The sequence below is a fragment of the Zingiber officinale genome, chromosome 6B (genome assembly GCF_018446385.1).
Source record: "Zingiber officinale cultivar Zhangliang chromosome 6B, Zo_v1.1, whole genome shotgun sequence".
Classification (NCBI taxonomy): domain Eukaryota; kingdom Viridiplantae; phylum Streptophyta; class Magnoliopsida; order Zingiberales; family Zingiberaceae; genus Zingiber; species Zingiber officinale.
In genome coordinates, this window is record NC_055996.1 from 16,778,105 (window position 1) to 16,792,264 (window position 14,160).

At 40.6% G+C, this 14,160-nt stretch overlaps 2 protein-coding genes across 2 annotated transcripts; both read left to right on the forward strand.

The window, feature by feature from the left end:
* The first annotated feature begins 1,065 nt into the window (after positions 1-1,065).
* Positions 1,066-11,294, forward strand: LOC121992139 (protein GDAP2 homolog). The gene is made up of 15 exons (XM_042546300.1): positions 1,066-1,225; positions 1,376-1,783; positions 1,928-2,005; positions 2,105-2,160; positions 2,628-2,747; positions 2,884-2,954; positions 8,162-8,255; positions 8,468-8,680; positions 8,952-9,206; positions 9,414-9,522; positions 10,258-10,325; positions 10,523-10,592; positions 10,678-10,752; positions 10,841-10,932; positions 11,010-11,294. Exons 2-15 carry the CDS (start codon positions 1,484-1,486, stop codon positions 11,089-11,091), a joined length of 1,683 nt encoding a protein of 560 aa, XP_042402234.1. The 5' UTR covers positions 1,066-1,225; positions 1,376-1,483; the 3' UTR covers positions 11,092-11,294.
* Positions 11,295-11,524: 230 nt separating this feature from the next.
* Positions 11,525-13,147, forward strand: LOC121992140 (arogenate dehydratase/prephenate dehydratase 6, chloroplastic-like). The gene has a single exon (XM_042546302.1). The coding sequence runs from the start codon at positions 11,756-11,758 to the stop codon at positions 12,947-12,949; it is 1,194 nt and encodes a 397-aa protein (XP_042402236.1). The 5' UTR covers positions 11,525-11,755; the 3' UTR covers positions 12,950-13,147.
* The last annotated feature ends 1,013 nt before the right edge of the window (positions 13,148-14,160 follow it).

Genomic DNA, 14,160 nt, shown 5'->3' on the forward strand with positions numbered 1-14,160 from the left:
TCAGCCCTTCGACCCGTCTGGACTTCTCGCCAGCTATTCGGTCAGCCCGTCGACCTAGCTGGACTTCTCGCCAAGCGTCCGGTCAGCCCGTCGACCCGCTTGGACTTCTCGCCAGCTATCCGGTCAGCCCGTCGACCTAGCTGGACTTCTCGCCAAGCGTCCGGTCAGCCCGTCGACCCGCTTGGACTTCTTGCCAGCTATCCGGTCAGCCCGTCGATTTAGCTGGACTTCGTGCCAGACATCCGGTCAGCCCGTCGACCTGTCTGGACTTCTCCTGCACACTGGATCAAAGTGTTATACAACAACAAAACTAACTTAACCTGATTTGTCATTCATCAAAACCTGGGTTAAATCGTTAGTGCTAACCGCACCAACACTTTTTACCTTAAATTATGCGTTCTAGATATGGAAGCTGGTTGATATTTCATAATCTAGAAAAACTTTAGAATTGAGAAAAACCTAAATTAAACACGTTTATCATGAATAAGTGTAGGATGATAATCAAAGTTATTCGTGATAATCCTAAACCAAACTCATCCTACATGTTCTATGTGATTAATTATAAGATATTTTTTCTAAATTTTATAAGAAAATTTTATAAAATTATGATTAAACGTACTATGCTGTAGTTGAATGTTGATTATGATTGAACACACAAACAAAAATTGATAGCAGTAGAAAAATATTCAATTCAAGTGAATGTGTTAGGATATAAGAATGAATAGATAAGAAAAACATGTAAGTTAATTTTTTAAAAAATAATTAATAATTATAAAATAAAATAAATTTTATTTACATATAATTAAAAATATAATACGAAACTTAAATCTAATAACGTAGAAGATATATACAATCAATTTCATTGTTAATTTTTGTTTTTTTAAGAAAAATAGAGTTTTACCTTTTAGCCTTGTTTCAGAGGTTACCAGGTAGATTTGCCATGAACACAACAATGGGATGCATTTGTCAATGTCATCAAATGCATACCCGGTAATTATTTATAATTTGATGGTGGGGTCCAATTTAGATAACAATTAAAGCGCAGGTGGCTAAGGGGGTAAATTTTGGCGGAGACCTGTTAGATTCCGCAATGTATTATCGATCTGCACCAGCCACCACATGATTCCGCCCTTGTTTAAGCTGCTAAACGCTCTCCAATTCTATTCCTTGGGCAATTCTTAGATTTGTGATCGAGCGAGCTCTCTTGATTCTCGGATATGGCCGGGTACGTTGTTCTCCAAAGGCCTCGCCTTTTTTTATAATTGTTCTTTCTTTCGTCTCGTTATTGTCTTCCCACAAAGGATTAGGGTTCCGTAGAGAGGCGTATGAATGGTTCCAATCTGCTTCTTGATGTGGTCATTTCATGATTTGCAAGGTTCGACCTTTGGATATCCGCGTTGCCAGAGTTCAATTCCACTCCGTAAATTGAATCTGCGGATTTCCTCGTATGCGGGGTAGAAAGATTTGATTTTGAGGGTGGAACATGTACCGTAGCGTGGCAGAAAACGCCACGCGCGGTGGGATGGCGTCGGATAACGGAGATGCGGTGGTGACGCTCCATCAGTTGCCACGTTGGAACGACGCGGATCAGAGATCTTACGTTTCCGGGGATATATCGTCGCCGTTGTCATACTTCTCGGATCCGCTTACTTCGCCTTCTGAAGCTGATTCCGGGGTGAAATCGAGGTTCCCTGTGGATCACGAAATCAATTCTAAGATTTATCTTTGGCGCGGAAACCCATGGAATCTGGAGGTTGATGCGGTTGTGAATTCCACTAATGAGGTGAGGTTTGGAGTTTGCTGTTATTCGTTCTTTTCCTGGAATGTCCTATTGCACGTCGATGCATCCTCTTCCTCTCTCTCTGTATATGCATCTTTTTTTTTTTTGGGAGGATTCAGACTTCACACAATTTAGATTGCTTTCTAGAACTTGGATGAAGCACACAGCAGCCCTGGCTTACATGCTGCTGCTGGCCCAGGTCTTGCAGAAGAATGTGCATCTTTGGTATAATCCTGAAGCATCCAATTGGCTTATTTGTTTTTCCCCCCTTCATTTTATGTATTCCTTGGATTCATGGAATTAGCTTTGACATATTCTGTGCAGGGTGGTTGTCGAACTGGAATGGCTAAAATTACCAACGCTTATGATCTCCCTGCTAGGTACGCATTAGCATTAACTATCATAATTAGAGAATACACACTGCTGAGATGAAAATTTAGTTATGCTGTGTTTTTTGATAGCATGTCGTATGATTAGGTAGTAATATTCTATTATTCCTCAATTTTTGGATGTATGATTTGTATCTTTGTACAGTAATGAGGTTATAAGTTATATGGTAAATAACCCATAGGTTAAAAAAATAAAATGAAAATTTTCCTTGGTTTCTCAATGCTTCCTTTCACATAGCACTAAAATGTTCAAAAGACATCTTTCTTATAATTGTAAAACATGTGCAAAGTATAGACTTAGACATAAATTTATGTGATAATTTTCTTCAAACAGGTAATTATTTTTTATTCACCTCTGATCAACAGTTTATGGTGTTTATGTGATTCTCTAGCTGTTCGAAATATGTATCTTGTTGTTTTGTTGACTTGGAAAACTTGTATTCAATGCCATTGTGCAGAAAAGTTATTCATACAGTTGGCCCTAAGTATGCTGTCAAGTACCATACAGCCGCAGAAAATGCCCTTAGCCATTGCTATCGGTCTTGCTTAGAGATCCTAATTGAAAATGGACTACAAAGGTTAGTGTTTTTTTTTGTTGAGATATTTTAGTTATATATATATATATATATATATATATATATGTTATTGACATCTCCATTTTGTTTATATATTTTTAATATGCCAAACTAAGTATTTTCTGACATTCTCATGCAGTATTGCAACTGGATGTATTTATACTGAGGCCAAAAACTATCCTCGTGAGCCTGCTGCACATGTTGCCATAAGTATGTAATGATGAGCTATCCTATCTGTCTATTTCTTTTCAATATGTTATTCTGATGAAATTAGTTGATGAGGTTAACTCTCTTCTATTATCTTTTTCACATTCATATTCGTATATGTTGAAATAAAGAGTTTTTAATATTCATCTTATTTCAGGAGAATTACATATACTTATATAGCCACACAACCCTAAGCATCAACTTATTAACAAAAGATAAAAAGACTTATCTACCCTTGCTTCTCACAACACTCCCCCTCAAGTTGAACATATATATCAAACATGTTTAACTTGCTAAGAGAAGAGTCAAACACAACTTGGGGTATAGCTTTTGTAAACATATCAGCAAGTTGATCCTCAGACTTAACATAAGGCAGACATAGCTCTCCAGAATCAAGTCTCTCCCGAATAAAGTGACGGTCAATCTCAATGTGTTTAGTCTGGTCATGTTGTACTGGATTATTTGCAATATTGATTGCTGCCTTGTTGTCGCAATACAACCTGAGAGGTAATTCAACCTTTAATCCTATGTCTGTCAACAAAAAACTCAGCCACAACATCTCTGCAAGACCATGTGCCATGGCTCGATATTCAGCTTCAGCACTGGACCGTGCACAAACATTTTGTTTCTTACTCCTCCAAGTTACCAAGTTTCCTCCCAAAAAAGTGCAATAGCCAGAAGTAGACCTTCTATCATCTCGAGAACCAGCCCAGTCTGCATCAGAATAGCATTCCACCTTCAGATCACCACCTCCTTTAAACAGCAAGCCTTTTCTAGGACATGATTTCAAGTACCTTAGAATCCTGTCAACAGCCTTCATGTGGATAGTTTTAGGAGCATGCATGTACTGGCTTACTACACTAACAGCATAGGTGATGTCAGGCCTAGTCATAGATAAATAGAGTAATTTTCCAACCAGCCTTTGATACGTTCCCTTTTCCAGACTTGTAAGATCTTCCCCACTAGAACTAGTAAGATCATGATTTACTTCTAGAGGAGTAGACGCTGGCCGAGAACCCAGCTTCCCTGCCTCCTTGAGTAAGTCCAACACATATTTTCTCTGACATACATAGATTCCTTCCTTTGATCGAGCGACTTCAATACCCAGGAAGTACTTCAATGATCCAAGGTCTTTAATTTCAAATTCTGATGTTAACTTGGACTTAAGAGCCTGGATTTCTACCTCATCATCCCCTGTAACTATCATATCATCAACATAAACCAAAAGAATGGTAGTGCTGTCCTTTTTCCTTTTTATAAAGAGTGTATGATCAGTATTCCCTTGTTTAAAACCAAACAATATCATGACTTTGCAAAACCTATTAAACCATGCTCTGGGAGATTGTTTAAGCCCATACAAAGCTTTTCTTAGCTTGCAAACCTTTCCTTTTGTTTCAATTCCAGGCGGTGGCAACATGTATACTTCTTCATAAAGGTCACCATTCAAGAAGGCATTTTTAACATCTAACTGAAATAGAGGCCAATCATATTGAGCAGCAAGAGAAAGAATTACCCTGACCGAGTTCAACTTTGCAACTGGTGCGAAAGTTTCCAAATAATCTACTCCATATGTTTGGGTGAATCCCTTGGCAACAAGTCTGGCTTTATATCTAATCACTTCACCCTCTGAGTTATACTTGATAGCATAGACCCATTTAGAACCAACCAAGTTCTTCCCCTTTAGGGGATCAACTAATTCCCAAGTACCATTTCTGTTAAGAGCCTCCATTTCTTCGTTCATTGCTTCCTACCACCTTGAATGCCTTACAGCTTCATAATAGGAAGAAGGTATAGCATGGTTTGATAATTGTGAAACAAATGCATGATATGAAGGAGACAAACGAGAGTATGAAACATGGTTGGAGATAGGATGTTGAGTACATGACCTGACACATTTTCTAACAGCAACCGGAAGGTCCAACTCGTTCATATTTAAAGGTGCGGTTGGCACAACTGATGAGGATAACTGCTTCACAGGATCAGGAGCAAGAGCATCCGATTCAACCAGCCGATCAATAGGAGGTTCTTGCTTGTGTCTTCGTCGTTTATAAGTAATAATATCTGGTGAAGACTGATGGAGCATCTTTTCCCAGTGATGGGGCATCTTTTCTATTTTCTATGGCATCCAGTGGAATAGGAGAAGAAACCACTTGAGGAACTTGAGGAACGACCACTTGAGGCACAAAGGAAGAGGTAATATTCTCCCCCTGAGGAGAATAATAAGACTCAGACTCAAAGAAAGTAACATCCTTCAAGATATATCTCGTCCTAGTAATAGGATCAAAGCATTTGTAGCCTTTCTGGCAAGTGGAATACCCTATAAAAACTCCTCGTATAGAACGAGGATCAAGTTTAGAGGATTTGGGACCAAGAACATGTATAAAACAAAGTGAACCAAAAACCCGAGGTGTAAGGGAGAACAACTCTACGCTAGGATGAAGAATAGTGAGAGGACACCGGTTCCCGAGACCTTTAGATGGCAATCGATTGATGAGATAAGCAGCGGCAAGAACAACATCAGCCCAGAAATATTTGGGTAAGTGACGTTGAAATAAAAGTGCACGGGCTGTTTCAAGAATATGACGATTCTTTCTCTCGGCCACTCCATTTTGTTGTGGTGTGTAGGGACAAGATGACTCATGAAGAATTCCTGAGTCTTCAAGAAAAGTATTTAGAGACTGTGCAAAGTACTCACGGGCATTGTCAGAACGAAGAATCTTCACCTTTGAGTTAAATTGGGTTTCAACCATTCTACAAAAATTTTGAATGAGACGAGGAACTGCTTCCCTGGTTTTCATCAAATACAGCCATGTACAGTGGGTGTAGTCATCAATAAAAGATAGAAAATATCGATAGCCATCCAAAGAAGTCACAGGAGAGGGCCCCCACACATCCGAATGAACAAGATCAAATGGAGACAAACTCTTCTTTAAAGACTCAGAAAAATGTGTTCTACAATGTTTGGATAACTGACAGATTTCACATTGAAATGACTGAAGAGAAACAGAAATGAACAGACTAGGGAATAAAATTTTCAAAGACTGAAAAGACAAATGTCCCAACCGAGAATGCCATAAAAGAATTTCTTGATGCTTAGTTCCCAAACACTTGGCTGCAGATTTCAGAGCAGATGTTGTTTCAAGCTGGTAATAATAAAGACCTCGTACTTCACGACTAGTCCCAATCGTCTGCTTGGTCTCGAGATCCTGGAAGACACAATGATCAGGGAAAAAGGTTACGGAGCAGTGTAGTTGTTTAGTAATGCTACTAACAGAAAGTAAATTAATAGAGACGGAAAGAACATGAAGTGCAGAGGATAGGAAAAAATGATCTGTAAGTTTTATGGAACCTTTGCCAAGAATTTGGCTTTGGTTCCATCTCAGATCACTTTCTCCTGCCCAGAGGATAAAGAATAAGAAATAAAGGAGTTAGCAGCATTTGTCATGTGATCCGTAGCTCTTGAATCAATGACCCAGGGGCTGTAAGAACTGGGACCAGTAACACTTAATCCCAGGCCACGGATACCTGTGTGCGCTTGAAATGGAGTAGAATCTGCAGGAGTAGAGGCCGAAGATGAAGCCTGAAGCCGAGAGAGAAGATGCTGGAGGTTAACAATATTAGTAGAAGACAATCCCGTGATAGAGGACACAGAGGAACCAATAGTCTCTTCACTTTCTAACTTTTGGATAGCAATATTACTACTATTAGGAGCCTTAGCATTGTGCTTAAATTTTTCAGGTTTCTTTTCCGGATATTTTTTCCAACAGAAATCTGAATCATGATTAGTTCTCTTGCAGTGCCGACAAAATCTGTCCCCTTGTCTTTTAGTTCCCCCAGGCCGAAACTTGTTTGCAGAACCAATAAAGACAGAAGTCTCCCCAATCGGAGGACCTCCAGTGGAAATCCCCTTGTTGTTCATGGTCCTTTTTCTACCTTCTTCACTTAGAATTTTGTAGCAAACCTGTTCTAGAGAAGGAGTAGGATCAAGACCAAGAATTTGTCCTTTTAAACTCTCAAACTCTGCAGTAAGTCCATCTAAAAATTTAATAATTCTGTCTTTTTCCAGAAGCTTTAAATATCTCTGATGATCATCAGTGGAACTCCAATTTTCCATCCGGTAGTAGTCAAACTCATCCCACAGTCCCTTCAGAGTAGCAAAATAGTTGGTGACTGACATAGAACCTTGTTCAAGTTTGAAAATTTGACTGCTGATCTGATAAGTACGCAGCATATCATGTCGACGTCCATACATCTGCTCCAGTGTCTTCCACATGTCGTACGCTGTTTTGTTATGAAGAATGACTTGTTTGATGCCAGAATTAACAGAGTTAAGCATCCAAGTCATTAATTGAATATTGTCACGTCGCCAAGTGCGAAAACTAGGATCCTTTTCATTTGGTTTCACTTTAGTGCCATGAAGAATATCAAGTTTATCATGGCCTTCGACATAAAGTTCAACAGCAACTGCCCAAGATGCATAATTTGTCTCAGATAATTTTTCTGATACTATCTGAAGACCGGACCCTCCAGTGCCTGCCATTGTGAAAACCGGTTGTACCTGTCCTGAAGAAGACATAGGGTTCGCAGAAATCCCCGAGGTTTCGCTAGCGTTGTCCGCCATTAAAAATTTTCTGGAAGGGGTGGCGACAGTAGACTGGGCTAAAGAAAAAAAATTCGAGAGAAGGTGAAGTACAGGAATTCACAGCAGTTTGAAGAAGCTGCTGCTCTCCGGTGACCAGCAGATCACTGCAACTTTGCCGGTGAAGTTGGGGCGGTGGCAACGTTGTGGGCACCTTCGGGAAGAAGATCTGCACGTGGCAGAGAGAAGGGGAGAAAGCTTGGTCGGCGCCAGGAGATCGCGATGAAGAAAGGAAGAGGAAAGCTTGGTCGGCGCTAGGGCAAAGAGGAAGAAGATGCGCCGATGGCTAGGGTTAGGGTTAGGGATCGGAACTTTGCTCTGATACCATGTTGAAATAAAGAGTTTTTAATATTCATCTTATTTCAGGAGAATTACATATGCTTATATAGCCACACAACCCTAAGCATCAACTTATTAACAAAAGATAAAAAGACTTATCTACCCTTGCTTCTCACAACAGTATACATCATCAGAATAATGCACATGGTGGTTTGATCATTTCTTTTTCTCTAAATGTGTGTTTATATTGTTCAATTACTTATCTTGGCTCACTTCTCCATCACTTGGGTAGGGACTGTAAGGCGTTTTTTGGAGAAACAAAAAGATAAAATCACTGCAGTTGTTTTTTGTACTGCCACATCAACTGATACAGAAATATATAGAAGGTACGTTCTTCTGCAAGGTTACAAGCTTAGCATGCCCATGTCAATCATAAGCATGCTACCAAATATAAAAATATTAGATGAAACATGTACACTTTATTTTGTCATAACAGAGATTGTGAAGAGCATTCAAGCCTTCAAGGATTCTCCTTTATGCATTGTTGCAATAGTTCATTTTCAAGTCTTCTTTTCTTTAACTTCTATACAATTTGAAGGTTGCTTCCACTTTACTTTCCGAGGGATAAGCATGAAGAAGAGATTGCCGTGTCAAAACTTCCTGCAGATGTTGGAGATGAGAATGGTGAGACAGTTATTGATGAAAGGAAAATCAGAATAAAACCTTTGCCTGCACCTTCGGTAGCTGATGCAACACCTACAACAATCTCATTAGATCTTCCAGTTTCTGATGTTGGATTGACTCTGAGACGGTTAGTTGAAATTAACAAGCATTGATTGATATTTATTTCTTTGTTACTGAGAAGTGCATATTTTTTATATCATTTCTTCCTTTGTGTAAAAACATGATTAAGTTTCTGGCTTTTCTTCATCCCTTTTTGTGTCAGTAATTTGCAATGAGTTTTTTTGTGCAAATTCAGTTTGATATCCTTTTCCCACTAAGCTTATACGTTTTTGTTGGAAAATGTATATCTTAACAAATTACGGCATTATATCTTTTCCCACTAACTTGTTTTCTTTCAGCCGAAACTCTAACAGCTTGGAATCCTACCTCGATCCTACATTTATGTCATTAATTAAGGATCCTGACCAGAGAAGGAAAGAGCAACAGGAAAAGGTTGCCCAAACACAAAGTGGTTTCAATTGTGCCAAGCTTCTTGGATATGGTGACCTTAGTGGCCCACCACTTTCTGCTGCTGAAGAGTATTCTCTACATTCAAGATATCTTGCCAAAGCAAATTCTCTTAATCTCACAGATATCGCTGAAATGAAGATAATGTAAGTAACTTGTTAAAATTGAAAGTATATGCAACTACATTTGAGTCTGTTTTTTATTTATTTATTGTTCCAGATATAGTTTTACAACTCATTACTGAACTGAGTGGGCTATGCTCAAGCATTTAATGTATGATGGCCTTTACAACTATATAGCAATGTGGAACTGATCTTTCAGTTAACAATTTTTTGTTCTTTCACCAATTTCAGCTATCGCGGTGGTGTAGATAGTGAGGGAAGGCCTGTCATGGTTGTCATAGGAGCTCATTTTCTTTTGCGGTGCCTGGATTTGGAGCGTTTTGTGCTGTATGTTGTAAAGGTATGCAAGTAGTATCTTATTCTTTCTTCTTTGTTATGCTTTGTTTTCCAGATTCATATAATGACCATACAAATTTTGGGTAATGATGCTATATTTTTTTATGAAAGTAAACAATCAACATATATTATTAACTTAGTATGCTCATTCTGGTTCATCATTTTAGTTAAAATGTTGTCAAGGGCTTTTCAGTTAAATTATTTATAATTCAGGAACATAACTTGGATGAAATTGCTGCAAATGTGGGATTTGCTTCAACCTTCCACTCTCACATTGATCTGCCTTTCTGATTCTTTTGTCGAACATCTTCCTGGAGCTACCTTTGATGAGTGGGGCCGAAGTGTTAGGCCACCATATTGTTGTTGCTAACCACTGCTGCTCATGGTGTACATGAACTGCGAATTATCTTTTACAACAATGAACTTAATCCCTTATCATTGACACAATTATATTTGAAAGTTCACTTTTAGTAATATTAAACTTATAGTCCTTGTGATCTATATACAGTTCGATCTAGAAGTTTACTTTTATTAATTTAAAACATTCTTATTTTTCTTACTCAATGATGTACACCTAAAAGTTATTTAGTGTTTGCAACATCTTCGTAAATTAATGAAAGATTGTTAAATAGCAATTCTCTATGGGTCACTCCAACTGTGTGCTAACATGAGAATTCTTTCCATATTTATTTCCATCGTCCTTAATATCGTTAAGTCTAACAGTTGAATTATCTAACAGGAGTTTGAACCCTTGATTCAGAAGCCATACAGCATTATTTACATTCACTCTGCAGCCTGTTTGCAACCGTAAGTATAGTAATGGTATTTGATTTGTTGAAGGTAAAAAATGCAACAAGACTTTTGTAACAAAAAACCGAGGAGATTTCATTAACTTTGAATATCTCAACTATCATCTCTTCCTAGCGAGAATTGATGTGCTGGTATGCGAAAGGATCTTATTCAACTTTGGCATACATTTAACGTGGAGTTGTTTATGGACGCAGACAACCGGATTTGGGATGGATGAAGCGGTTGCAACAGATATTGGGTCGGAAGCACAAGAGAAATTTGCACGTATATATTCTGAATAAACCATTCAGATTTCCAGTCGAAACAATTAGTTCCTTTGCTCAAGCATTTGTTCATGTTCATCTTGTAGGCTATATATGTTTTGCATCCGACACTGGGATTGAGGGCAGCAATCTTCTCCCTGCAGCTTCTGGTGGACGGTGAGGTACACAAACTAACTCACATTGTAGTAGTTTGGCTATGACACCTCGTCGCGGTCAGTCTATAATCAGGTTTTTTTGTATGATTCATAGGTATGGAAGAAAGTTGCGTATGTGGATCGACTCCTTCAATTGTTCAGATATGTTCCTCGCGAGCAGTTGACCATCCCTGACTTCGTCTTCCAGTGAGTGTTCGATGACTCCATTTTGTTTTCGAATAACAAATAGAGTATCTGATCGATCGATGAACATATTTTTGCAGGCACGACCTCGAAATTAATGGAGGGAAAGGTTTCATCGTCGATCCAAGAACAAAATATATCTATCAGAGAGCGCCTGCATGATCGCAGTTGGTTGATTATATGTTCTGTTCGATCTCGTGTACAACAGACTCGAGTGCCTTGTGTTTTTTTGCTTTCGCTGCCGATGCTTATTTAGAAACATCTAAAGTGTCTAATAAAGCGGCGGTTTTTGTAATTTTTTATGTATATTTTTTATCATAACAAATCATTTTAATGATAATTAAGGTGAATTATTGGTTTGATCATTTTATAATTTTTTTGGAATTGGGTGTGTTTGGTGCCTTGGTGGGGTCCAAATCTGATGAACCGGTTCCTGCCACGCTGGCCCAGAGCAGCCGGCCCAGACGTCAGTTGCTCTTCAAGACCACGTCGCACGGACTCACCCACCCACCTACCACACCCCACGCTGCTCCTCGACGGGTTCTCCACCTACCGCGACCCCAAGTTCCCGATCTGCCCTGCGCTATAAATGGACGAAAGCCGCCCCACCTTCCCTTCAGGGATCTCTACGATCTCCGCTGACCGCCCTGCCCCGCCCTGCCTACCTTCCTCCTCTTCTTTCGTCGCCTTCAACGAAGACCAAATCGAGAAGAGGAAGGAGCAGCGGAGCGGAGGATCGGCGATTAGATCCACAAATTCAAATTGAGCAGCACTCGGAAACAGGATTTGATTTTTTCTACCCGATTCCGTCGATCTAATCGTTTCCATGGCGCTTCCAATCTCACATCACATCGGAGCGGAGCATCCTTCTCTCGCCGGAGCTGTCAAGTTTACCGTCGGCAGCAGAGCGTCCGTGTCTGCTGGCAGATCGGCTCCTGTGGCTGCCAAATTGAACCACAACAAGCAACAGCGGCGCAAAAACGAGGTGGCCTCGCCGTTCGAGATGGCCGACGACATTGCCTCCCGCCTGGGCCACGACATCACCGTTGCGCACCTCGAGCGACTATTCAGTAAGCAGGCGGCTGGCGGATCCTCGCCGCCGCCTGACGGAGACCCCTTCGGTCGCCTCCCGGCACGCGTCGCCTACCAGGGCCCCCCTGGATCTTACTGCCAGGAGGCCGCCGCCCGTGCCTTCCCCTCCTCCGCCGCCGCGACCCTCCTCCCCTGCTTCCAGATGGAGGACGCCTTCGCCGCCCTCGAGGACCTCTCCGCCGACCGCGCCGTCATCCCCGCCGAGAACTCCCTCGACGGACCCATCGACCGGAACCTCGACCTCCTCCTCCGCCACCCCGGCGTCCGCATCCTCGGCGAACTAGTCCTCCCCGTCAACCACTGCCTCCTCTCCCTCCCCGGCGCCCCCAAATCCGCCCTCCGCCGCGTGGTAAGCCACCCGCAGGCGCTCTCCCACTGCCGTCGGAGCCTGGAAGTGCTCAATCTCGAAGTCAACGAGGTCGCCAGCGCTGCCGACGCCGCCCGCTTCGTGGCGGAGAACCGCGTCACCGACACAGCGGTGATCGGTAGCCGGATAGCCGCATGCGAGTTTGGCCTGCGGGTGCTGGATCCCAATTTCCAGGACCGCCAACTGGGCGGTAACTTCAATCGATTCCTCAACCTCGGACTCTCCTCCGCCGCAACGGCGTCCTCCGCCACGGCGGAGCACAAGACCACCTTAGCCTTCGCGCTCCACGGGGGACCGTCAGATCTGTTCTCGGCGATGTGGATCTTCGAGAGCCACGGCGTGAGGGTGGCGCGCGTCGACCACCGGCCGAACCGCAAGAGGCCGCTCCGCATAGTGGACCGTGCCGGAGGGAAGGTGGCGTACCTGGACTACGTCTTCGTGATGGATGTGGAAGGGAGCACATCGGACGCCGCCGTGAAGGCCGCGATCGCACGCTTGACGGAGATCGCCGCTTTCGCACGTGTGCTCGGTAGCTACACCAGCACGTGCCACTCACGTTGACGTGTCAAATTAATTTTACCTCCACGCGTATAGAGTTCGAACCGCAAATACGCGTCGTCTGTCATACATGTATAGAAACGGAATATACTACACCCGGCCAAAGAAAGAAAGAGGGCAATTATCACCTTATATTCCAAAATGTATTATAATCAGGTCCTTTAATTATTCAGGACAATAGTAATTTTTTTATTATAAAATCGTTTGAGACAGCTAGCTAGAATTTCTGAAATTATTTTTTTAAAAAACTAATTTAATAAAAAAATCTTGATCCATTTAAAAGTCTTATTTTAAGAATATTTATATTATATAAATATTCAAGAACATGACCGCGTTTTGGAGAAGAATATTCTAGAAAAAATAGAAAGTGAAAAAATTTGAAAACGTTGGCTTACGCCTTGAACTCGAAGAAAAGTCCGACACGCATAAATTATTATCGATAATCATATGATATAATTTGTAATAATTTTATTAATATCTTTTTTTTAAATTATTTATTTTTACTCTCTCAACAAAATACTTATACAATTTTATCAAATCTCAATCCGCTGAAGCTTTAATTGTATTATAATTGAATCAAATCATTTTAAGATATATTTTATTTTTTTTTTCGTAATTTTGATTACGTGATTACATAATTAAACGTCCCTTTGGAGTGAAATATATGACGCAAGCATGACAAGCAGAGTGACGTCGGCAACATAATTGGGTTGGTGTGAGCAACAGTAGGTGGGTGGACCAACTCACATGATTTAATAAATTGATAAATAATTGAGACGAGTGCTGAGACTGCTCACCAGATTTGCGTAAAGTCTTAACTTCAATTTCGTCAGAAATTGTATTCGACATCTGGCGAAAGTAGGGTTGAGTGTGACACGAGCCAATGAAGTTCCTAGCTATAGAGTTTCTAGTTTGTTCCTGATTAGTAATATTAAAATTTGGTCAATTAATGATAAAAACACAATAAGTTCATTAATGTTAGGATCACATAATTTTTTATCAGCTCATATCCATTATTTATTTAAGAAAAAATCTCTTATAATTTATGTAGATGAATCTCAACTCTGACATTAGTAACCCCAGGGCAAAGTTTTTTATTATTTTTTAATTGAGATTAGGTATGCATCTTAAGTCGACTAATTCTAAAATATCAATTCAATCTTTTGAAAATTTTCTACTGTCCATGAGTATAAATTAAAAAATAAATACAATTT

Coding starts and splice junctions, on each gene's coding strand:
- LOC121992140 (XM_042546302.1), top strand. CDS start 11,756: ATGGCGCTTCCAATCTCACATCACATCGGAGCGGAGCATCCTTCTCTC.
- LOC121992139 (XM_042546300.1), top strand. CDS start 1,484: ATGTACCGTAGCGTGGCAGAAAACGCCACGCGCGGTGGGATGGCGTCG. Junction 1,784..1,927: donor TTGTGAATTCCACTAATGAG/GTGAGGTTTGGA, acceptor ATTGCTTTCTAG/AACTTGGATGAAGCACACAG. Junction 10,933..11,009: donor ATCCCTGACTTCGTCTTCCA/GTGAGTGTTCGA, acceptor ATATTTTTGCAG/GCACGACCTCGAAATTAATG.